The sequence below is a fragment of the Platalea leucorodia genome, assembly GCF_965183815.1.
Source record: "Platalea leucorodia genome assembly, chromosome: 3".
Classification (NCBI taxonomy): Eukaryota; Metazoa; Chordata; class Aves; order Pelecaniformes; family Threskiornithidae; genus Platalea; species Platalea leucorodia.
The window spans coordinates 57,547,564-57,573,820 of NC_138825.1; the positions used below are offsets into that span (position 1 = coordinate 57,547,564).

At 38.6% G+C, this 26,257-nt stretch overlaps 1 protein-coding gene across 2 annotated transcripts in view; it reads right to left on the bottom strand.

Annotated features, from left to right (window-relative positions):
* Positions 1-26,257, bottom strand: part of SYNE1 (spectrin repeat containing nuclear envelope protein 1) — a 310,346-nt gene that overhangs the window by 74,502 nt on the left and 209,587 nt on the right. For both annotated transcript variants that reach the window (XM_082306888.1, XM_082306887.1), the window contains 13 exons: positions 21,661-21,849; positions 20,754-20,915; positions 19,265-19,459; positions 15,769-15,942; positions 13,665-13,856; positions 9,630-9,764; positions 8,906-9,012; positions 7,316-7,466; positions 6,644-6,778; positions 6,326-6,481; positions 4,325-4,534; positions 2,669-2,770; positions 736-855 (listed from right to left, as the gene is read on the bottom strand). In XM_082306888.1, coding sequence (XP_082163014.1) covers positions 736-855; positions 2,669-2,770; positions 4,325-4,534; positions 6,326-6,481; positions 6,644-6,778; positions 7,316-7,466; positions 8,906-9,012; positions 9,630-9,764; positions 13,665-13,856; positions 15,769-15,942; positions 19,265-19,459; positions 20,754-20,915; positions 21,661-21,849 — 2,028 coding nt within the window. The remainder of the gene's footprint in view (positions 1-735; positions 856-2,668; positions 2,771-4,324; positions 4,535-6,325; positions 6,482-6,643; positions 6,779-7,315; positions 7,467-8,905; positions 9,013-9,629; positions 9,765-13,664; positions 13,857-15,768; positions 15,943-19,264; positions 19,460-20,753; positions 20,916-21,660; positions 21,850-26,257) is intronic.

The window sequence follows — 26,257 nt, forward strand, 5'->3', positions numbered from 1 at the left end:
TTTGTCAGCTTAATAAGTTTATGGTTCAGTTTCAGCTGTTTTCTTTGCTTCCAATTTATTATTATGTCATTATAAACGGTAAAATTCAGTTGTAAACCTCCTTGATCCTTCCTTAAGCATTCCCCTGCCTTAGCACCAAACTGCTCACAAAGGAGTTTCAACAGCCTTATAAAAGTTCTGGATCAATTGCCCACATGTATCTACTTCAGAGAGCCTTAAGATAAGAGTCCTACTACTTAGGTGGGTTCAAAATCAAGTCTAAGTGAAAGTATGCAGGAACATGAGAGGTGTTCTAGTAAAAGCAGAACATTTCCAGTTTCAGGTTACACTTAGCTATCTATCCCCCTTCACCTCCCTCCTTTTTTTTTTTTTTTTAATGATGGATATGAAAGAGAACTAGACCCCAGTTCATAAGGCACTGGTGAGAACAGGGCTCAACCTTCAGCAGACATCTATGTTTACATGCTTAACTTTATCTGTTTGAATAGGGACTCAATGACAGCTGAAAGAAAACATGTTTTTGTGTGTTTTTATGATTAACACTACTAATAATAGAGATGCTAGAAAATTTGAAATTGCAAAAGTAGAAAAACCAGGTGAATCAGGAAGAAAATGATCTTTTATACACACTGAAATGCTTTTAAATATGCTTTCCTAAACTTCCTCATGAACAATAAAAAACAGCATACCTTTGGTATCACCAGACAGGTCTAGGATGGAACTTAAGAACCATACCTGGATCTTAGACAGCTCTTGCACAGAAGGTTGGTCAATTTGTAGCTTGTCTACATGCTTCTTTAATTCATTGATTCCAGCATCTAGTTCCTTCAAACCTTCTTCTGCCTGCAGTATGACCTGTATTTGAAAATTACATCATTTAGTTTGAAGGTTTAATAACAGTACTGTAGCTACCATACAGTAATATTCTTTTCTGTTTTCTGCCTGAAGTATTAATCAGTTCCTCAGTCTGCTAAAATTCTAAAGGATACTATAAAGAAAAAGCATTAATTCAAATTTGGGAGAGCCCAGCTTGTTTCTTCATGTTAAAGACAGTATGGCATTATTATTTTTTTAATATTTTTTTAATAACAAACTGTTTTAGTATCATACACTATTTTATGCTGTGAAGTTCCATGCTTTTAATTATATGGTACAGGCACAAAAGGCCTATTAGTTGTTCTAACACCTTCTTTTAAAGCATTCTTTTTATTAACACTCATTCCTGTCTGTCCTGGTTTCAGTTGGGATAGAGCACTATACCAGCTACTAGGAGAAAAAACCAATTAACTCTATCTCAGCCAAAACCAGGACACTGTCATATCTGACCACCAAGCAAATAACCATCACAGCAAAAGACATGCATGACAGCAAAGAGCTGTGCACAGTTCCCTTACAGGACTAGGATAGGGCCAAAATTACTGTCAAGGAAAAGGACTTGTACATCCCCTTTCACACTTGGAAAATGACAACTGAAAGCACACAGGTTGGTATTTACAAGTGTATGCAGGTGATAATTTGACTTTTTTCAATGGAAGATACAAGAAACAAGGTCTTTCAACCTAGGAGTCTCTGCTGCATTAATGCATGCCAGCTATAACAAAGTTTAAAGCACAAGGTGGACTCCCGTAGTTAAAGTCCGTTGTTAAGGCCCTTTCTTGGAAACTGCATATCCAAATGCTTAAACTATATATGTGAATAGAACTCCTGACTCCTGTTAATGCGAAGTATGCATAATACAGTCACTAAACTTACACTCCATGGAGCTAAGTTACCTAGCTGACTAAGGGTCTTATTTCTACTTTCCCAATCACATCTTGAACAAACAGCAATGCATTTAAATTTGAATGGTTTATCAGTCAAGGTAGATGTTCAGAAAAAAAATCAATTCAGTTGTTTTTGTCACCATGTCATTTTCCTATTTGGTAGTTAAATTAATCATATAGGAGCTAAATTTTTACCAATCTTTCGCATCATGGAAGACAGGAAAGAAAGACATGGACTGCCAGCTCTCTTACTCATACATGAATTAAAATTCCTTCAAAATTTGATTATCAGATATATAAAGGCCAGCATTTCTGTTTAGCTGAAGGATAAGTCTCTTCCTCTCAGTCACCTGCTGGAACCAGACAATAGTAGCTATTGGGTAACAAGAAAGTAGCCCTTAATGTACTTCATTCACTTTTCTCACTGGCAAAACAGAAACAAGGAAACAGGATGTATTTTTTCATAATATTAATTACTTATTTATCAGGCAATTCCTGATAAAGAAAAAACAATTATTGCCTTAAATTAAAATGAATAACAGTCAAGATATTACTATAAACCAGTGCAGAAGACAGCGCCTTTGGTTTTTAATAACGTGTAATAGCCAAACAATTTAGCCAAACTTTAGACATTTTTTGGTTCATTGAACTTTTCTTTCTTTCAAATAGTGCCCAGTATGTGCATAACTAGGTCACCTGGGGAGATAAGAAAGACACTTTGTGTTTGTTTGTTTAATTTATAAATACGTGTAGCGCACTCTTGGAAGTACTCATTTTCACACACTTTATGTGAACAAATATATTCTCCCATAAAAAACAGCTATTCTCTAGAATCCAGTTATACCTTGAATAGAAACTTTCTCTCTTCCCTTCCCCCTACACAAGTAATAGACATTTGGTAATACCTGCATTTGTTCTGTTTCTGGTCTCTCAACAGCCTCTTCTAGTTTCTGTAGAACTAAATATTTGTTATCAGCCACCGATGTAAACAGGAGCTTCAGATCATTCTACAGGAGACAACAACCACCACAAATTACAGCCAATCACAGCACAAACCAACTGAAAAATATTTTATGTTCCAAAAAGTTCAAAGCATTACAATATTGCAACAGCAGCACTAAGGCCTAAAAACTATTCAACATTGGAAGCACCATAATTATCCAATGCAAGACATGCAACATTGCTGAAAATCCATAACTGAATATACGTATGAGCAAAAAGCTAAACCAACTTCTATTCAAAACATAACCTGTGAACACACTTCTGCTTTTGCCTTCCAATTAGATAATTATTTAGCAAGGGTCAGTTAGCTTCACTTAACAAAAATACATTATTCTTGTGTAGTTTATTCAATCACATATGCTTGTAAACAAGCTAGGTTTTACTTTTTAAGGCAAGCTTTTTTCATTACAAACTTCAGCAAATATAATGAAAAAGTAAACAAGGCTTCAACACATTACAGGGCTAACTACACATTACAACTTTTAGAGTACCTTATCGGAGTAGACACATACATATTACTTAACAATTTTGCCAAGCTACAAGCAAATTTTTTCTTCAGGCATTCATCCCAACAAAACTCATAATATTGGTAAAATAGAAAATCAGCACATTTCTCTAAGACTTTTAGCATTACATAGGAGTGTGTTTCTTATTTATTTTTTTTGCATACAGTAATTCTTCTAAATATTAAATATCTCTGGTATAACAATAAAGCACAGAATTCTAATCAGCTTGTCTCCTTTCTTCAGCAAAGGAAGGCCTTTCATTGAAAATTGGTGAAATTGTTTTTTTCCTATCTACTGCAGAGGAAAGGTTATGGAGTTTGGAAAGAAATCCTGTAGTAACAACGTATGAAACAATGATCCTAATCTAAAGACACCAGCAATCTATTTTCCTTTTTTTTTTTTTGCTGGAATTTATGTTTTTTCATTAAAACTAAACCATACTGGAGGCTTTATATGATAAGAATAGGAGGGACAGTAGAGACCAAGCAAGGTCTGAAATAATTTCTGAACTCCGAAAAGATTTCTAAAACTTAACTTTTCTCCACTTCTCTCCATTTTTTCTGCTTTGCTCAATACAGACAGCTTGAGATACAAGCTCTAATAGAATAATGGGATGGTTTAAAGGTGATCAGAAAGGTGGGAATCAGTATTATGTTTTCTATTTTATCACAATAAAAACAGTGTACTCTATCATTTATGAAATTATAAAATGTGTAGAGTGGATCTCTAAAGTTACTTTTTCTCCTTTGAGAACAGTAGTCAACAACTTCAATTTATTGCAATGCCAGCAGGATGAGAAATTGTGGGATGAATGATCACTTCTACAATAATTGCATGAGTTGTGGAAGGCTTCTAGCAGAGAGTTTAAATTTTGGATCATGATTTGGGTGCCAAGTTTTGCATAGCCTAAGAATAAGTTTGATTTTCAGTAAAAACCTGTGCAGACTTGTTCTCTTGATTTGGTACCAAAATTTCTCGTTGCTCTGAGAATCACATCCTTTATATCCTCATTTGACATGTACCCCTGTTAACTCCTTCAGATAGGCATCATACCTTGAAAGTCATTATTTGCTGGAGCCTTCCTTTCATCTGGTGGCATCTCTGGTTTACTACTGACTCCAGCAAGGTCAGTCTTCTCAGGAGACAATCCAAAGTGTCTTCTATAATATCCCTATTATCACCATTCTCAGGAAATATCTGAGCAAACAGATTCTTGTTCTTATCCATTTCTTCTGTTATCTCTTTGATTTCTTTGGCAAGAGACTGATTTTGTAGAAAATAAAACAAAGTGACAATCAGACATTCTAGAAAACAGGCAAACATATTGCTATAATCATTGCCAATTTTGCACTGATGCAGTGACTTTTTTACATTGTTAATATACACACACTAGACAAAGTTATGCAGCTACAGTATTTCTGATAATAAAAAAATCCCAGACTGCTCTGAGGAAAACAAGTGCTGAAACAAAATAAACCTGCCTGAATAAGGGCTTCGTGAAGCAGAAATCCATGTAGCTGCTGAAAAAAGTCTTTTTCCCTCCCTCCCTCCCTCTCCTTTTCATGTTGATGAATTTGTACTGTTTTCACACCCCAGAGCACTCCTGCCTCTTTTTCACTTCATTTCAATTTCAGCACTGTGGTGTTTGCTAATACTTAGCAAAGAAGTTAAATAGAAGAAAGACTCTATGTTTAACTCTCTTCTGATGAGGCAAAATTCAGGTCAGGTGCTGCTTTCTGCAGCATTCTTTTATTGGGTTTGTGTGGCAAGGTTTTGGTAGCAGGTGGGCTACAGGAGTAGCTTCTGTGAGATGCTGCTAGAAGCTTTCCCCATGTCCAACAGAGCCAATGCCAGCCGGCTCCAAGACAGACCCACCACTGGCCAACGCTGAGCCCGTCAGCAGTGGTGGTAGCGCCTCTGGGATAACGTATTTAAGAAAGGAAAAAAACCCCTCTGCAACTACAGCCAGAGAGAGGAGTGAGAATATATGAGAGGAACAGCCCTGCAGACACCAAGGTCAGTGAAGAAGGAAGGGGAAGAGGTGCTCCAGGCACCGGAGCAGAGATTCCCCTGCAGCCCATGGTGAAGACCACGGTGAGGCAGACTGCCTCCCTGCAGCCCATGGAGGTTAATGGTGGGGCAGATATCCACCTGCAGCCTGTGGAGGACCCCACGCCAGAGCAGGTGGATGCCCGAAGGAGACTGTGATCCCGTGGGAGAGCCCACGCTGGAGCAGGCTCCTGGCAGGACCTGTGGACCCATGGAGAGAGGAGCCCAGGCTGGAGCAGGTTTGCTGGCAGGACTTGTGACCCCACAGGGGACCCACGCTGGAGCAGTCTGTTCCTGAAGGACTGCACCCCTTGGAAGGGGCCCATGCTGGAACAGTTCATGGAGAATTGCACCCTGTGGGAAGGACCCATGTTGGAGAAGTTTATGGAGGACTGTCTCCCATGGGAGGGACCCCACGCTGGAGCAGGGGAAGAGTGTGAGGAGTCCTCCTCCCAGGGAAGAAGGAGCGGCAGAGACAACATGTGATGAACTGACCACAACTCCCATTCCCCTGTGCTGCTGGGGGGGAGGAGGTAGAGAAAATCAGGAGTGAAGCTGAGCCTGGGAAGAAGGGAGGGGTGGGAGGAAGGTGTTTTAAGATTTAGTTATTATTTCTCATTATCCTACTCTGATTTGACTGGTAATAAATTAAACTGATTTCCCCAAGTTGAGTCTGTTTTGCCCGTGATGGTAATTGCCCAGTGATCTCCCTGTCCTTACCTCAACCCACAAGCCTTTTGTTATATTTTCTCTCCTCTGTCCAGCTTAGGAGGGGGAGTGACAGAGCGGCTTTGGTGGGCACCTGGCATCCAGCCAGGGTCAACCCGCCACAATTCTCTACACAGTGAATAAAGTTACTTCTAAACAGGTGCAGAATACTGCAATTACACAGATTATGACAGCAACATGTCACTTATCTAGGACTCTAATATTTTCTTTCTAAACACTACATAAAATGCAGCCTTATTGGCAATTTAAAGGAAGTCTTATTCATGGATTCCTTACCTCTTGCTTACAGAGGTATGTTTCTGTTTCCTCCTCTGGCAACAGAGCTGTAGCAACAAAGACCTGTTCTTCCACACCATCTAGCCACAAGGAAGTGGCTGTGACACCATCATACAGCTTCTGTTCAAGATGCAGGCTCTCCTCCACCCATCCAGCCTGGGCAAAAGGAACCAGAGAAGTCGAGAGCAGAAGTACAAGATACTCTTTCTAACATCTAATATTTGGGAAAGGGCTGGATTTCCAGGTGGGAGCTAGAGGAGTTCTCATCGTAAATGTGGCTCTGCTGGAAGACAGACGTAAAGACAATTGAAATGTTACCTCAGATGACATATCTTCAAAGGCCTGATTCAATTCAACCAATACTGGTGACACTGAGGATTTATCCTCATCCTGTCCTTCCTCCTTATACAAAGGCATTCCAGGTAGCAGTCTGCTTGGTCTGCTATAAAGCTGCTGAGAGAGAAGTACTAATTAGTGCTTCTGCCACATACATAGGGCACAAAATTCAGCTATACAGATTCTTCTGCTGACTGAGGATATCGCCAAATAATGCTCATGGCCCTCCCACAACTGTTCTGTCATTAATATCTTGAACAAAAGATTGCTCAACAGGAGGTTCACTAGAAGTGCAGAATAAATATCTGTGGCCAGAATTAGCAATGACTTGTTTTTACCAAAAAAAAAAATTAATTACTGTGAAATGAATAAACATATTTAGAACTTTGGAAGCTGATTTTAATGTAGTATTATATAAAGAATAGTGGGCCTGGATCTATTAAAAAGAAAATGTAGGATGTATGCTAATATAGATCTTGGACTGTTCCCAATTTAGTTGATTTAATAGTTTTTAAAGATGTCACAAAAATAAATTGTTCCATATTCTTTGCATTAACTACATCACCTTAATACATCTGCTATGCACATACTGTACCTCGTGTGGTGACAACTGCTTTCATAGAGAAAACGCAAAGAGAAATTAAAAATAGCTACCAGCTGTTCTTGTTCCAAAGCTTTCTGGAGCAGTCTCTGCTTGGTATTGAATTCCTGGTTCAGGCTTTCCCATTTCATCTTCATCTGTTCTTCAGGTGATGGCTTCTCACCTTCCAAGCCTAATTCCTCAGAGAGTGTATCAGGCTTCTCACTGAATGGCAAGATGCATAAAGGTTTAACAAATACAAAAGTTATAACATCATAAGGTGTTTGTTTCCTCTTTCAATTAGGAAATTCTACATTTAAATTGCTACTTTTTAAAGTTTTACTTGTTGTTTTGGTGTTTTTTTTTGTTTTTTTTTTTTTTTTTTCCCAGATAGTAAGACAAAGGCTGGTTTGTAACTGCAAGAAGTTCTTGACTGATGGGATAAAATGTACTTTTGAAGAAACTGTTTAGACTTGCAAGTACCCATACTAAGTAAGAACACCCAAACCAAACTGAATATATACTACATTGAAATGTAACCTTTAAACAAGCTTTACTTCAAAGCACAAAATAAATAAAAATATTTTGTCTGGCCCCTTCCTCACCTCCACTCTCAAAATGCCAGATATACCCTGATATTTTAATGCAGGACAAGCATATGAGTTTAGCTTTGGCAAACAGTGAATGAAGTTCAGAATTTTCTGTTTGATTTTTTTTGTTTGTTTGTTTCTATAGTATAACATGTTGTGACAGAAGGAAGACTCAAAAAGAAGGAGATAAGTACTTTCTGACATTATAATAAAAAAACACATTGAATTAACACAAATGCTGAGGAAAAGAACTTACTGAGTACAGCTTACATTCCTTATGGTTCTGCTGTCTCATGAACTACCTTCATGTTCTAGACTTTGGCATGCTGGAAAAGCCACAAAGGTGCTCACTACTACTGAGATACATCAATGAAGTATTTTAAATGAAGGATTGCCTGCTCCTTGATTCTCAAGCTGATAATGTTGACCCTGGTTTCCTCTTCCCAAGACCTGGCCCTTCCGTCTCCCTCAAGGTCCGCATGAGCAGTAGACAGTTATTTTCTTCTGCCTTTGCTAGGGCAGAAGTCTCTCCCAGCCAGAGCCGAGGCTTTTATAGACATCTGCTTCCCCAAAATGGACAAATGTGCAAGAAAATATAGACCAGAGATGAAATTTGAAATATACAAGGCTTCAAAAAGAAAAATATTCACTACTGCAGCAAAAATAAAATTAAGCAATGAGTATTTCATCTGGGAAGATCTGGTTACAATGGCAGACTACAATGTTTTAGAGATCAGCTATGATTCACACACCAATGCTGGACCATAGAGCTATAGTAACTGATCCACTGCTTGTCTAATGAATCCTACTCATTTGTAACTTTAGTGTGATGCTTGATAATAAGAATAAAAGGAATTTCTAAATGCTAAAGATGATCTATTAGCACAAAACAGCTTGTGTAACTGTATTATCAGACTCCTGAATTATAAACGAGGACTCCAGTATCCTAGGTGCTGTATAAAATTGATAAAACAAAAATTAGTGGATAATATGCAGAAGAGGGGTGTAAACATAAGGATGACAAAGCACAGAGTCATAGAAATTTACTTTGCAGAAGAACACATGAAAGCACACCTTATACATAGGCCTTCTGGAGCACCTTGCTGTGTTAGGATTTCTTCTCCACGGCATGCTACTGACCGAAGCAGATTCTTCTGCTCTTCTAGCTCTTGTTCCAGCTCCTAGCACAGCAAGTTACAAAACCCAAAACAAACCTCAAACAGATTGCTTTTGCCTTGGAAGGACATGTCTACATTGCATAACTGTCATGCAAAGATAACTGAGCTATTTCTGATATGGCTTGCTTGAGCACCAAAAGCAGTACAAAATCTCCACCCAGGGACACAGAAATATTTGGTATATAAACTGGATTGTTGAACTAACTGACTAATGCAATGCAGTTTTTGGAACCTGACCTAGTGAGGATGTCTGTGTATCAGGCAACACAACACACCTTGCAATGTGTGTATCTTTGCTTCTATAAAGACAATGCTGATTGCCATTTTGAACAAATACCATCATCTCCTTACAGTAATTTTAAGGGTTAATTCAATTTAATTTTACGAATGGAAAATGCAAGTATAGAGTGATTAAGTGAGTTGACCGTGGTCATCTAGGAAGTCTAGTCTGCCTGGCTGTTACAGATATAAAATAGTAAGCTCAGATGCATCATTACAAGAGCACTGACTAGGAAACAGTGTAAAAACAAAGATTTCAGTGGAAATATTAACAAAAGTGGCTCAGCTACAGTGTTAAGCACAATGTAAAGATGGGAGTAAAAGAAATCCAAAACACCAACTTTCTGTTGCTGCAGAGTGCTCTGCTGCTGCTGTGAACGAGTAGTTCTTGCTTGTGCCAGCCATTCTTGGACACTGGGGCTTTGTGAGGAAACAAAGTCCAGATCACTCTCCTCCTTTTCTTGTAATGATCCCTGCTTTAAGAGAAATAAATATTTTACAAACTCTCTTATATTGCTAGAGAGCTGGCAGGTCCAGCTCATCAACTCAAAACCACATGCCACCTTCCACCTCTCAAGCTGCTGGCTTACATAAATTTTGAAGTGAGTAATGACTAGATTTCTGACTTCTACTGGTCATCGGTTACTAGCAAGAAAGCATCCATAAAAATGTAAAAATAAACATGCACCACTGTACTTAGCAGAATAAGACACCAGAGATCAGAGACCATGGACTGATGTGTTTCTGAAGACTGTTCTGCTTCTCCTAAAAAACAGCATTGGTCTGTAATGGAGGGTGCAGCTCTAACTGGCAATGCAGGGAATCAATGGATTGACTTTGCCAGGTTTTTAGTCTAATTAAAGCCAATTCTTTCTGTAACTGAAAATGAGAGAATGCTAGTTGTCATTCTGGTCAAAATTTATTTATCAATAAGTACATAACTCTATTTGTGGTTGGCAGAAACACAGTCAGTTAACAGCAGATTATATGACATGAACAGTAAAGACAGTAAGAGAGACCAAACCCCAGAATGTTATAATAGAACAGCAAAAGCAACAGTCCCTTCACTTCATACTCCTATCAGTATGTTTTCCCAACATGAGTGATTAAATGTGCCTTCTGCGCAAGCAAAGCAAAAAAGAGCAAATGCCTTAATAGTTCCAAAAACTGCTTTATCAACTTCTTGACTTCTGAAATCCATGTTGGCTGTAAATTTAAATTATTTTAGCGGTCACTGTATTCAAATGCAGGGATTTTAACACACCAGGTCTAATGGTAAAAACAGACTTGTTTAGGTCTGGCTACTTAGATCTACACACCTCTCTGGATTTATTTAATGTTACTTGCATGCACATGATGACTGTAGAGTTTGCACTTTTTTTTTTTTAAGCTTCAAGAGCTAAAGCTGGGGATTAGTTCCTCTCCCATTTTGTTTATATACCTCATTTTTGTAGGATTCAGATTTTGCCCATGATTCAACTCTTATTCTAAATAGAGGAAGAACATCAAATGGTTCAGACTTTACAGCAGGCTCTCCAAAACGAAAACACATTCCACTTTCCACCTTGGTATCAGGCACTGAAACAGCAGAGTTTTGCTAAATAGTAGAAGTTAGGTGTAAGATTTCAGTTTTGGGGGATGATGAGTATACTGGAGTTGAAAGGACTGATTAGTGTTAGAGGATATAAACTGTAAGAGAAGCAAAACGAGCAAAACAAGCAAGCAGGTATCTAGAGCTAGAAAGAACCATTAGTCCTTGTTCTATGAAATAGCTTTGTTTCACCAAGGATTCAGTTTGCAGGTAAACTGTAATACTTTACTTTGTAGGAACAAGTTTCTAGAAAAGCTGACATGGTTGGAGTGTGAACAACGTCATTACAGAATATCAGATTAGGCAAAGAAACTATTATGTGAGGGATAAAGAGGGTCTAGAACTTGAATTTTTCTATTAAGAATGAGAAAAAAGACAGTCTTTCTGTAAATCATAAAAAAAAAAAAATCTGCTTCATTTTATATGCTTGAGGGACAATAGCCGTTCAACTTGTAAATTCCTTTAGGGAATAGTGTCTAGTTCTTCATTGCATTCGGGCAGTCTGATTTCAGTTAGATTTTTGAGTCTCCTCTTCTCTGGGAAGAGGGTTGAGAAGCTACAATTTTGGAGTTATACTAAGACAAATAACTAGTAGTCCCACAGTTCCTGCAACAGCAAAGAGTGTAAAAGGGATTGTGGCATTTATGGATGCAATGAGCTTTTGCAAGTATGCTATTTTGCATACTTTTTAGATCAACATTATTTGTGAACCAGATTTTATTGCTCTCAAATCAAAGAATATGAATTTGAAAAACACACTTGCATTTTCATCTGAATTCTCTCTGAAAGAACTGTATTTCCTTTAAATAGCCAGGGAAATAAATGCTTGAAGCTGTCATTCTTGGGGACTATCCACTCCAGCACAGAAAAAATAGGAAAATCCCTGAAGAAAATGGTGATAAAATTGGTCTCTCAAAGGAGTTCAGAATTATACAAACTTATATCAGGCATATTTGTCTTGTGGAACTGAAGTCATCCCTCCCACACACATACTTTGTAATAAAAAGTAAAGAAACACTTTTTGTTTTGGTTTGGTTTTGTTTTTGGTTTTTTTTACTGCAGAATCCATTCTACTTCTTTGTTTTATAAGGATTCTATTTATTTTTATTGCTCGTAAGTCACAGAAGTTAGTAGATAACTGTAAAAAGGCAATGTTTTGTATATCTTTCAACATGCTTGAAAAATGCTACATTTGGAATCAATGTAGTCTGGAATTAGAAGGTTATCAGTACATCTAGAGACATGTATAAGTCTGAGTTTCTTACATGCATGAGCAACAGTGCTGTTAGCACGTAACGTTTCTCAGGGTTAATAATGGCAGAAGATAGAGTTAGTGCATTTTTGGGCATCTGATGCCCTGAGCCTCAGTCCAAAAGAAATACTTTATGCCTGATTGTTTGGAAAAAGACATTATACAATTTCTCATTTGAAAAAAATTCCTCAGTGAAAATTTGAAGATGATATACTGCCTACACTTATTTTCTTCCATGATCCAGAAATGAAGTCCAAAAAAAGTTTGCAATTTATAAAGAAACTTAAGTCTTGCATGCATGTAGCATCTTAAATGATTCTTATTCTACGTCTGGAAATCATTTTGTTGTTATTTTTGATATTAGAAAAGCATTGCAAAAATCTGTTTTAAAAGTTTAAGTAAACTAAATCACAGCATGCACATTTTAAAATGAAACAACAAAGTCTGTAATGCTTTTTCACAAGTAATATATCAGAATATAGTATTATATGCCTACATGCTGTTGATAATGCTTTTCATTTGCCTAATCATGAGGTTTAATATGCAAGAATAACATTAAAGTTACTTCATCTTAGAGGTAACAAGAATAAATACCTGGTTTTTTTTCCTTTTTTTTGTGTGTTTGTTTGTTGGGTTTTTTTTTTGTGAAGCTATGTTAAGTTTTATAGTTATCCAGTTGCTTTGGACTAAAAATAGTTCTTAGCAGGTCAAGTGACTTTTCAAGCTAACCTCTCAGTAGACTTTAATCTGCATTACAAGCTAGAAATCTTTGAAGCTTATCATGTTTAATTTGCACAGCAAAGCCCAGAAAAGAAGTAAAACAAAAGGCAGGGGAGGGAGTCACAGCAGGGCAAGCAAATTCCAACTCAGTCAGTCACATTACATGGTTGGGTTTCTTGTATGTATTCGATTCTCCACATGCTAGTTTAACCTAAAGAATGATCAAAAACAACTGTTAAATAAAATGAACTAGTGGCAATAAGCAGACCAATGCTGCTAGGAATAGAAACCTAGGACAACACTGAGGTTAAATGTATCTTTGTTTATATAATATTTTGTTTAGTGTAATGATGCCTCTAAGTATTAGCCATATTTAAAAATGTTTCATCATCTTGATGTTATCTGTCCATTGCATTGCGCACGCTGTATGGAGGAAAGCATGTATTTAGGATTGCTCTTTTGTTGGGGGAGAGATCCTGCTCCAGAGCACATGCAATCTAAAGGGACTGGGAACAGGAATAGAGTATATCCAGACGAAGCTAATGATCTATCTACTTTATTATTGCCCTTTCAGTGAAGCCAGTGAGGTTAGGATAGTTTCGCCATGAAGAGGCGCTGTTAACTTGAAAATGACAAGCTAAAGCTTGCTACGCAGTTCTTCATTTTGGAGTGTAATTCCATTTACTAACTAAAGATGAACAGCTCAAACTAAATCAGTAAAGTATTTTTACTCCTTTTCCCAGTTGCATAAAATTGCTATGAAATCCCCCAACCTCCTGCCCACCGTGAAGCCAGCTGGAAAGAGCCACTTACCTGAATGTTGATCTGTTTGTCATAGAGCACTCTCTGCAGCTCCAGAAGGCTGCCCTTCAGCGTCCTGAGCTTCACAGCCAGCTGCTCTGCCTCGTCCTTGGTGTGAGCCTTCCCCTCCATAAGCAAGTTTTCGTTGTGCACAGACAACTCTGACAAGGCTACCACCTTCTGCTCTATTTCAACCAGCATGTTCTGCAGCAGCAAAAACAAAGAACCAAATTCATACATTTTCCAGCATCTGTCAGGCTTTCTGGCAAGACGACCTGTGGCCTACCTCAGCCGTAGCCAAGCTAAGGGCAAGTCAGATTATCATTGCTTTGCTTTCCAGTCCCTCTCAGAGTCCTTTGGAATATGCTTGCAAATGTTTGCATTTGCCATTTCTGTTTGCAACCTTTTTCAAAATAGGAAATTAAAAAGTTATTTGAAACAAAGGATTTGTTGTAGAGGAGATGCTCTTTATTTGCACATTAAAGGTAAGGGTGGCTAAGATGCTAGACTGACATCCATAATGACAAGAAACAGAGCATGCAGCTAGAGTTACTTCTTTCCTCTTCTGTCATGTACATTTAGTGAAATGCTTCCTACCTCCTCCTATGTGTTGCTCTGGCTGTGTTGATAAGCTTCTCTTCTCACTATTTGCTCTTTCTGATTGGTGCATGATGGACTTAAGGATTTCTGTATAATCCTCTTTAGTCTAAAGAGAGACTTAAAGTGACAAATCTCTGGCACGTTTATTCTCAAAAGCTACTTTCCTGACATTGCATTAACATTCATGTATTACAGACATAGTGCATATTTTGATCTTCCAAACTCAAAGCTCATACAATTCTTGCTCAAAAACCTAGCCTGACATCAAATGTTTTTGTTTCCAGAACAATCACCAAGTATAAACTTACAAATATTGCTGCTGAAGGAATGCGTGCAGGGTAAGATGGGCAGAGTCTCTAGAAAGTGGAAAAAATATAGGACTTTATGTAAAACTTACTGTATTAAGATTTTAAGAACCAGCAAAAGAACAGCAGCGTTACCTTCTCCACAAAGTTAACTGTTCTTTTTAATTTTGAGTTTCCTAGAGATTATATTAAAAAAATTACTGCTTTGTTTAAGTTCACAGGGTTTATCTATAAACAACAAACATCTCCCAAGGACGGGTGATGAAAGAACACTTGAGACTGAGCAGACTGAAAATTCCAATAATGAAGTGGTGCCGGTGGAAATTTAACTAGGTGTTTAATTCATCAGACTTATATGAAACTTAACTCCCATTTACCCTAAAATAGTTGAGATCCTCATTCTTTAATATGAAAAGGGATCTTTTGTGCATCTGTCTTTTGTCTACCTTGCAATTTTAATTATAATGATCATACAGTTCTAAACTCCCATTTAAAAATGGAAAACTCCCACTAATTAGAGAAATGGGATATTATGACTGATCCAAGTCTTGTTAATAAAAGTATGCAATTACTCCTATTGCAGAAAAATGTTTTTCCTCAGTTGTTTTGGTATTGTGGGTTGATTAATATTAAATTCATAAAAATAGTAACTACTGATGATTATACTTTATTTTTCAATGTGCGTCAGCATTACTCCTGAGGAAAACACAACACTGTCCCAGTCGCCACTGCTAGTGGGAGTGTGTTCTTCAGCTGGAAAAGGAGTAGGAAAGTACACTGCAGGTGTTTTCATACCTTTCAAGTGAGCTGTGCAACAACTCTAGCTTGAGCGGAGGAAAAACAGCAAATAAAGTGAATACAAGCCCTTTAAAGCAAAACAAAATGGCCTCTGAAAGTTGCAGAGCTTCACATGTTCTTGCAGTCAGGATATCTTGTTTTCCTACTGCTATGTTTACATTCGCTTTCTAAAGCACTGTTTGCAATCTTTAGTAAGAAATGAAGAACAGGCTATGTTTTATTTCACAAATCATTGATGAAGCTAACTGAGCATATATGAGGTGCTAAGGAGTTCAGAAACTTCTTCCCCACTAATATGCTGGCTCATCCCACTCAATAATGGTCGTAACATTAATCTTCCATATTTTCCTCTTCATTCAGATAAAGCTATGTCCATCCTGTTCATCTGAACATTACAGGACTGATAATTTTACCTGACAGTCTACCAGCTGTGCTTCCATGTCCATAGGTTCCTCAGTAGTAACCAGAGTGGTGTCCAGTGTGGCTCGGGTGTTGAGTAGCCAGTGGTCAAGCTCATCAGCTTCACAACGGTACCTTTGAAGAGCCTGCTCTTGCCGCTGTTCTTCCAGCTGCTCGTTCAGTTTTTCCTAGAGGTATAAATTATATTTTACTTTTTAAAAGAAATACACCACAACAGTCACTTGTAAAAAATTTTCCCTCTCTGTCTCTCACAACTTCTAGATAGTATTTTTAAGCCATGATAAGCCCTCTCTTTCATAAGTTGGCAACCTTTACAAAATATTATTGCTTTCAATCGATAAGCATGCTTTTCTGGTGACTGAAATTCTGTTTCAGTTCACTCACTGTATTTCTACTTCCTTCAGTAGATCTCTGCTATTACAGCCTTCTAAATGTGAGGTCTTTTCTGCCTCCTCTTCCTGCTCTCCTTTGGGTTTCCCCCACATTGATTCAGTTTGCTCAACTCGCACAGCACTGTTTGCTTAGGGAGAAAGATGCATGGGGATACAGAGCTGGGAGTGGGCTGCAGGGAAGGAGAGCAGCTTTGCCTTTTTTGGCAGCAGCAGGCTGTTAGATAGCCTTATTGTCTCTCAAGAGAGGCACAAGAGGGGTACTTCAAGGACCCAACAGAGTACTGGTGGGCGTTTGGTGTAGCCACTGTGGGTAGAGAGAAGACTGAAGAGCTGTCTACCTTGTTTGGCCTCTCAGAGGATCCCTGTGCCATGGGGTGTGGAAGGACATTGACCACAGGTTGTGGTGCCATCCAGATGGACCCTGACAGGCTCAAGAAATGGGCTGACAGGAACCTCAAGAAGTTGAACAACGGGAAGTGCAAAGTCCTGCACCTGGGGAGGAACAACCCCAGGCACCAGTATATGCTGGAGGCCGCCCAGCTGAAAAGCAGCTTGGCAGAAAAGGACCTGGGGGTCCTGGTGGACACCAAGTTGAACATGAGCCAGCAATGGGTCCTTGTGGCAAAGAAGGCTGAAGATATCCTGGGCTGCATTAGGAGGAGTGCTGGCCGCAGGCTGAGGGAGGTGATCCTTCCCCTCTACTTAACACTGGTGAGTCCACACCTGGAGTACTGTGTCCAGTACTGGGCTCCCCAGTACAAGAGAGATACAGAGCTCTAGAGAGAGCAGAGGGGACCTGGGGGGTAAGGGACGGATAGAATGGGATGGTCAGAGGATACTTAGATGTATCAGATAATGTTGAACCTAAGCATGCTGCAAATGGTATGGAACAAGGGGAGAAGATTGTATGGGATCTAGCTGAGATGGAGTTAACTTCCTCACAGCCTGTACGGTGCTATGCTTTGCAACTGTGGCTAAAACTGTGGTGATAACACAGCAATGTTTTGGCTACTGCTGAATAGTGCTTGCACAGCATTAAGGCTTTCTTTCCAACTGCCCCTCACAAAGGCCAGTAGGCTGGGGGTGGGCAAAAGGTTGGGAGAGGACAAAGCCAGGACAGCTGATCTGAATTGACCAAAGGGATATTTCCTACCATATGAGATCATGCTCAGCAATAAAAGCTCAGGGAAAGCAGGGGAAGGAGGGAGCATTTGTGGTTATGGCATTTGCCTTCCCAAGCAACTGTTACACATGCTGAGAACCTGCTTTCCAGGAAAGTGGCTAAACATCTGCCTACTGGTGGGGAAGTAGTGAATAAGTTCCTTACTTTCCTTTGCTTGCATGCACAGCTTTTCCTTACCCTATCAAGCTGTCATTATCTCGATCATGAGTCCTTTTGCCTGCCTTCTATTTTTTCCCCATCCCATGCGAGAGGGGTGTGAGGGTGGGTGTTTGGCTGCTGGCCAGGGTCAACCTACCACACTTCTGTAAGGAAATTCAGATCTGTATGTGCAGGGCAAATCAATCCCTCACACAGGGAAGAGTTTGCACAGTTTTTCTGAATGCTTATTTTTAATGGGAAAATTAGTAATTGCATATTAGAATAATTTAAAGAATAGTGATAGTTTTTAAGTGTCTCAAATAATCCAGAGCTGAACAGTTCTCACGCTCTAGTTATTAAATCAGGTCCACAGAAAGAACAATATTACCAATCCACACCCTCAACAGCAAAATGTTTTCATTACCTGTTCTATCTGTTTGAAAATGTGTAAAACACATTTACATCCCTGCAGTGTTCTGGAAGATTTTATCTGTGAAATCAGAGCTATAAAGTGCACAAGTTAAATTACTGAATATTGTCTGTATACCATACATATTTCTTAGCCAGGATTATTGGCGGATACCTGTGCTATTGTATCAAAGTAACTGTCAGAATCCTAACCATAGTTAAGAGTAGTATATTTGACTCATGCTTTATCTTGAAATTATTAGTCAGCATCTCCTCCTAAGTACTATCAAGAAGTTTGTAAGATCCTGTATGGGGTGCAAGCTATAAAGAGTAAGATCCTTATTGTACTTCCAGCTCCTTATTTTTAGGTAAAAGACATTTTTCTTAGGAGAAGTAAAACTTTGTGCAAGTTTTTAAGAAAAACAAAGATATTTTCTAGGACCTGTTCACTGTCTCAGGTGACTGCACAGAAATAATGAGCTCACGCAGCCTGGGACTCCTGTGTAACCCAGGTAGATCCACAGAACCAATTCTCACTCAGTCTCTCAGAATCGATTGATGCTGGAAATTATGAAGGCAGCAGTTGCTGTGTTTATGAATTCACTGCTGCAGTTCTTAGCAGTACAGCAGTAAAGCTGCCCCGCAGTGTTCAAAGTAGCCAAACCGTAGCCAGCTTTAGCATGACTGCATTGTCTCACCTGTATAATATACACAGCAACATTCCTATATGTAAAGGACTTTTTTAAAATTGCCTTACTATTAAAGGATTTTTGGTAAAGCTGGTAGACAAGGAAATAAAGGGGTGCATCTTCCATGACGAAAGTTTACATGCAGATCACTAGGAAGATGAGTGCAGACAACAATGCAATGGTTTGGAAGAGGTATTATTTCTTGTTTTAAGCTTTCCCCCTTCTCTTGTCTCCCAGTTGGGACAGGTGACTCCTCAAAAGTTTACAGTAGATAACATGACTTTTAATACCTGCATTTCATTACCTCTGTGGAGGACAAGGAATACCAAGGGAACCTAGTGAGAAAACATCAATGTGGATATTAAAAAAAAAAAAAAAAAAAAAAAAAAAAAAAATATATATATATATATAAAAAATAAAATATGACCCCTGCATTGTGTTTCCAAGTTCCTTCTGGTTACTTATCACCTAGCATTAAGACGGGGGGCTCACTAAAAATGAACAATAATTTATTAGTGAAAGGAATTGTGAGAAATGAGCAGAACTGAAAATTACTTTTTTGATTATCAGCATTCAATGGTGACTAAGGACTTTGTTGAAAGTACAGGTCTGCCAAAAGTGGCTCCCAAAGTCTGGAATGTGATCCAAAAGACCCACTCTTAGAGTTTTTTTCTTGTACCTCTAATAGTTGTCGTTTTCCTGATGCCTTCATTCGAATTGTGGCCATTCGTTCTGCCAAGACCGTGAGAGTGGATTGCAATGCCAGTTGATCAGCAGCTTCTGTATCCAGTGGTTCTGAAACCAGCTCCTGGGCTAACGATGTCTGAAGCTCAGTGATTTCTTCTTGTAACATTAAAATCTCATCCATCAAAGCCTATTTAGAAATGAGAGCAGAGAAAGTATTTGCTTCATTTATCAGTGAGAAGAAAGTATCTCAGGAGGCATAACCTTAATATAAAATTCAAGATAACTGTCCCAAGGGAGTATGAGGAACACAGTAGTGCAATATATCACTGCTGGTTTGGTAGAGTCAGAATTCAGAAGGACTGAGTCCTGCTTTTAGATGCTTAAGCTAGGAGCAGGCATCTGATAACTGAAATACGGATTTAATTACTTATTTTGAATTTCAAACATATCACAAGAAGAAATTATTTTGGAAATATTATACATAAAGATTTATTCTTCCAACAAATTTTCTGGAGGGTATTCTAGTAGATAGAGTGAAGATAATGAACAAGTCAGTGAGTGTGTGTTTGTGAGAGAGAAATAAGGGCATGAGTTAGCTTCCAGTCTGAAACTTACTAACTGGACAAAGAGCATCCAGCAATATATGTAAACATGCAGAGATTAACTCCATGATGTAAAAGAAGTGCCTATTATCATTCTTATCCTATAAATCAGTTTCCAAGACACCTACAAAAGGATGCTGCATTACCAATACCTTAGAGCAGATACTTTACTTTCATGTCTGATAGTATATACACATTGGATGCACAGGACATCACACAGTGCTACAAAAGCCAAACGTTATCCTTTTCAGGTCATGGAGTTCCTACTGAAATGAGAACTGGCCCCACCGGATAGTTTCAAGCTATCAGATAAAAGGCTTAGATGACTACAACTTGAACATATGTTGGACTGGTTACGTGATAAAGTATTCTCTTATTATTCAGAGCATCATTTCTCAAGACTTCCCTTGGGAGGGAATTTTTTGTGTGATTTGGTTTGTTAGTTTTGTTTAACAAGGCAAAGATTTTATTTAGATCAATTTACAATGCATCATTATTGGTTATGTTCTTAGTAAATTTGGGAACATTATAAATAGTCCAATATATGCTAGTAGCACTGATGCTGACGAACAGTATGTGTTGGTGTCACTGAACACAATCTTTGACAAAAGATTTTGCTGAAAATTTCGATTGGACAAACTCTTATGATCTATTCTACTTTTTTAAAAAGCTCCTTATTAAAAGAATACCCATTACACCATCTTTAGAGCAGCGGGAAGTCCAGAAAGGCAAGACATACCGTCAACAGAGAAGGTTCATACAACTAAAGCATGTTTTTGAGGCATCCAGTCATGAAGAATGCCATTATCTAAAAAAAGGGAACTAAAGATATACAGATAATGTATGCTCTCCCTCTATTTTTCACATATAGGTTTTTACCTGATGTTCAGCCATCTGGCTCTCCGGGCTTTTGGCTGGTTCCAGACTCTCATTTAATTTGATCTCAGTGGTCTCCATTTTTGTGGATATAGACTGGAGTGTGTCCTGATATTTCTGTTGACGCTCAAGAGCTTCATAGAGGGTGCGCTGCTTTTCACTGATCTGAAGAGGAATGGAAGGTATAAATTCTGACCTCTGACACAGGATTTGCTCTTTCTTCTGCTTCATACATCCCAATTATCAAAAGTATAAATTATAAAGCAAAATATCCATATCAAAAATATTTATCTGTTTAAACATCATCAGTAAAATCCTAGGTTCTGTGACTGAAAAAAAATGGACTTAATAAGCAGGGAAAACCTAAGCACAGTCTCATGCCTTATTTTACATATTATGCACTCAAACATTTGGATGTGCACAATTTACTAGATGCACAGCTCTTAATACCCCATAACAGCTACCGTGCCTCTGCAAAGAATTAAAACTTATAGCATGTGATCAAAACTTTGACCATTTTCATACATCACTGAGTGATTATGCTGCACTAATATGTAGAAGTGTGTTAAGTTGACTCAGTATTTGGAGAAACTGGATTCTTGGGCCTTTTTTGCCAACTCATCCAGCAAGAGTGGATTTCCCTGTTAGGTTGTGGAGTATTGTCTGACAATAGCCAATATTTCTGAAGGCAACTATCAGCCTTAATGACTTTTAATTTTTCTTAATGGAGGTCCATCCTGCACAGGCTTTCAAACAAAGAACAAAGCCAGTGTAATATATCACAACCAAAAATTCTTGTTACCACCTGAAAACCAAGAACTGCAGAGAACAATATTAGCTGAGCCAGTTCTTTGCATTTTATTCCTCACAAGCTAGCTGATTATTTTGAACCCTCCAGATGAAGACTTACCACATTTTTCAGCGTTTCCCAAGAACGCTGCAAATCATCCAATTTGGCACTAGCAGCTGATTCCAAGCCTGGTTCGTAAAACTCCTGAATGGCTGAAGTGCTGGGTTGAATTTTAGCAGCTTCTGTCTGCAACTGTTCAGCAGATAAGGCCAACTGTTCAGCAGATAAGGCTTGGTAATAAGCAATGTCCTAAAAGCACAAAGCACATTATTGCACCTTCAAAACGCAAGATGCTGCATAAGAATATCCCCCACATACTGCCCCATTGCATATGTCCATTAAAATAAAACCCACAAAGCCAAAACCACCAGGAAACCTCTGAGCAACACAGTAGATTAAATATTTAATAATAGTACACTAAGTATGGTTTGGAGCTTCACTATCATGAAGATTGTGGATGCATTTTTTTCATGTTCATATTAGCTAGGAGGCGCAGGAGGCAACTGTGGACAGACACGGAAAGCCTGGGAGGGGAGTGCAACAAGTGGGAGTGTTGTTCTAGCATCATCACAACTACACATGGGGAAAACCCATCACAACAGACAGTGGATTACGGTACTGTAGGTGGCAAAGAATATCAACCTAATGAACACTAGCACAGAGAAGGCAACAGAAGAACCAAAAAGGAATATGCTGAAGGACTAGTCAGTGATCTAAGAAAGAGTATGAAGCACTAGCTTATAGTAAGCCTTCAAACAGGTACTCTCAACTCACTTATAAAATATAGTGGGAAAAGGGACCAAAAGTGCTGAGGAAAATGGGTAAGTGTTCAAATTACCATTGAAAATTCAGGGTGGAAATGTTTCTCACTAGAACTTCTATACCTAATGTATGGGGATTTCTTCAACTATTGCAGGTGACAATTAAAAAGATCTACAGAAAACGTAAAATTAAGGAAACATGCACAGTATCTATATTTAAGTCAGGAAAGCAGACTTGATGACAAGGATTATTTCAAACTGAAACCATGTATGACAGTTACCACCACATCTATTTGGAAGGTGAAAAATGCTGCAACCTTCCTTCTCACTTAGCCCCACATAGTAAACTGTGCTCCAGACCACGCGACGCAGCAGCTGTTGTCCAGTTTCCTCAATCGTTTTGAATTTGTAAATGCCCCTGGTGAAAACTTTAAGGCACAATTTTGCTTCCAGTGAAATCAGTAGGAGATTTTCCACTGATTTCTGTTAGGTTGGACCAAACCTCCTTTCAGGCAGCTCTCAAGAGTTATCACAATATTTGCATAGAAAATTGCTCAAAATCTACTGAAAAGTGTACTAGGAAAATCCTCCTCCAATGACTGCAAATTTCTCAGACTACTTCTTTCCTGACCCTGTATGATGGGGAGGAAAATTCAGCATGCTGAGCCATGTGCCTGAGAGAAAACTAAGTGCTTTTCACCTGACAGTTTACAGAGCTGTGTCTACCAAACAGACCACAGACCACTTGCTGTCCTGCAAATGTAAGAGTATAAATGTGTATAAATACCTGAAGGGAGGGTGCAAAGAAAACAGAGCCAAGCTCTTTCCAGTGGTGCCCAGTGACAGCACCAGAGGCAACGGGCACAAACTGAAACACAGGAGGTTCCCTCTGAACATCAGGAAAGACTTTTTTACTGTGAGGGTGACTGACCACTGGGACAGCTTGCCCAGGGAGGTCGTGAAGCCCCCATCTTTGGAGATATTCAAAAGCCACCCGGACATGGTCCTGGACAATTGGCTGTAGGTGGCCCCACTTGGGAAGGGGGTTGGACCAGATGACCTCCAGAGGTCCCTTCCAACCTCAACCATTCTCCAATTCTGTATAGGTGTATAAAAGTTAGGTACTAAACAAGGCTACTTCTGAGGCACCAGAGCTCAGAGTATAATTAGGACCCTAATTTGGAGCAGAATCTTTATTTCCCAATGTCATTTCAATACGTTATCTAATACCATATGTGAACAAAACCAAACAAGCTCTGGAAGAGCATTGAAACCAGGTCACTCCCCGGGCACAGTCACCTCTTAGGCTCTCTTTCTGACCAAACCTAGGGAGCACAGAATGCCCACCTGTCCCAGAAAACACCCCATCACCCAGCAGCTGCACAGATACGGTTCTTCGGTACGTCCGCCAAGAATGAAGAGACTTAGGTTATCTGCTTGGTGTACGGATATTTTAACAATTAAGGTGCTACTCACAGACCACCACCAATATTTTTAAAGCGAGGCAGTAGCTAAGAATGTATTTTACAGACAGCTTGATCACACATATTTACTGAGGATGCCTGAAAAAGTCAGTCTCTCCAGAGAAATAGAAGATTGAAGAATGGACAGCACATCAAACTGTCCAAAAGTGTCAGATGAGGTACTTCTGCAAAGGCAATAATTGGAAAACTTGAAAAATTTAATGATGAAAGTGTTTACAATGTCCAAGAGCCAACAAGGAATAGGTAACAGCTTAGCACACCATTTAGTACTGCAGTTTCAGAATTTTTTACTCTGACCACAAGCGATCTTTCTAAGTCACAGTGAAAAATTGCATCAGTGCAGGCAACTTCTCATTTTGCCTTGTCTGCAGCTACTCTCCAGCCCTCAGCTAGTCCTCTCTCAAGGCCAAGAGAAAAGCTGTGCTTCTGAGACTTCTTAATCATCATTTCCAGAATAAAGGCCTTGCTTTTAAAAGAGGGGAAATCAATCCCTTTCCCCATCTTTCCAACTACTTTTTGGAGTAAAGAACATGGCAGTTTCTTTTTGGTAGGGCTTTAATGCTGATAGTGTCACTCCAGATGTTCTTACACGTAACAGATTTTGTTCCCCCCTATAAGGGCCCTAATGTCTCATGCCCTCTTTTACGAAAATTAGCTAATGAAAAGTACTCAAGCTTTGTTGTTAGGATGTAGGGGCAAAGGGTGTGTTTAGATTTCAAAAGGTATTTAACAAGGGCTGTTGCACCCTCAATGAGTTTTCATAAGGAAGGAGAGAGAATGATTAAGCAGGTTGTGACCAAGGAGATAGAGAGACATTTAACAGTGACCCAGTGCTGAAGACTTGAATCACAGGATCAGCTGTGACCTCCAAGGCTTTGTGTCAACACTTCAGCTTTTTCAATTCAATTGCTCTGCATTATGCATCTGGAAAATAAGTTTTAAAAGAATGTGCTAAATTTTAATCAACTATATCTCCGGGTAAGCATGAGAAGTTTTAGCCCCAGAGGATTCTCATTCAGTACTGCAGCAGAGATGAAGTGCCTGATTTTGCTATATATTAAAATAAATTGCATTAAAGGACTGTTATCTATTGCTGAAATATTATACATTGTGAAATTCCTCAGCCTTTTAAAAGTTAACATTTTTATAGTTGTTCCTCCCTGCCCCGTTGTTTTTAGAGGAGCTTCAGTACAAAACAAACAACCTGGGCAACCGTTAACTTACAGAAGTGCTAGATCTGTCACTTTCTTGTATTTATGGTCTTGGTTTAATCTATTTCAATACATAGAACCAATATTTCCACTAACAGGCACTTGGAGTTTGTTTTACATTTTCATTACGTGATAGCAATCTAAAAATAGTGCATAGATGCCTCAGTTCAGACTAGCCACATTTCACCATTAAGAGATGCTAGGAAACCCTGATGAAAGACTGTACATAGATTATTAGGGATGAATTTAAAAACAGTCTTAACACCCAACCTTCCCTCCCCAAAACACCCCACTTCATTGAAGTGTTAAACTTTTTTCCAAAGACTAGATTAATATAATTCTTTGCTTTCTAGAGTTCCTGTTCACATGTTTTTTCTGGTACTTTGCAGGTGACCTTCCTGTGAGAAAATGTTTCTCTCAACACTGGCTAATTTTTAAAACAAAACATTTCCAAATTAGTTTTGCTGAGTCTTTCACTGACTACAAAATATTTTTAACTTACATTTAAGGTTCTAATTCACTATTCTCTAGATTTTTATTTTAACCAACCTTTTTTCCTGAAGTCTCCCTGGGCATTCATCATGATCAGCACCGGCAGTTTCATAGCTTCTTTAGTTTTAATCTCATGTGAGTGTGAACCTAAGCATTTTGTAAGTAAACCACTGCATTTTGGAATGTTCTTCCGCTTGTTGTTTAGTACGTGCAGTTCATTTCAACATTAACCACATTGAAGAAACCTTCATCTGTCAGTTTTTTAGATTATTATAACTCCAGCGCTTTTATCTCTTTCAAAGATCTGCTAAATGAAGGATGTCATCATTTTGCTCAATTTTGCCCTGTAAATCACAGGTTCTAAAACTTGCATTTTGGTATCAGCTCATGGTGCAACAGCATCTTCACTGGATTTTCCTTATTTGAGTTATTGGAGCTTTTAATCTGTTTTTTTCATTTTCAGAGACATGTAATTAACTGACACTGAATTTGTTTATTAGAAAGCAAGCTGCTCTTGCTCATTTTACTCCTTCACTGATTAACACTGTCATAAGATTTTTCTGCTGAAATATATAGCTGCCTTTCTACTGTAAGTAAACTTTACTGGGAAATTTCTGATTATCTGAAAAGATAAAGCACTAGAAAAATCCTTCTCATCCATTATATAACTTTTTTATTATGAAGGTAACTTTATAACTTTATTATTACA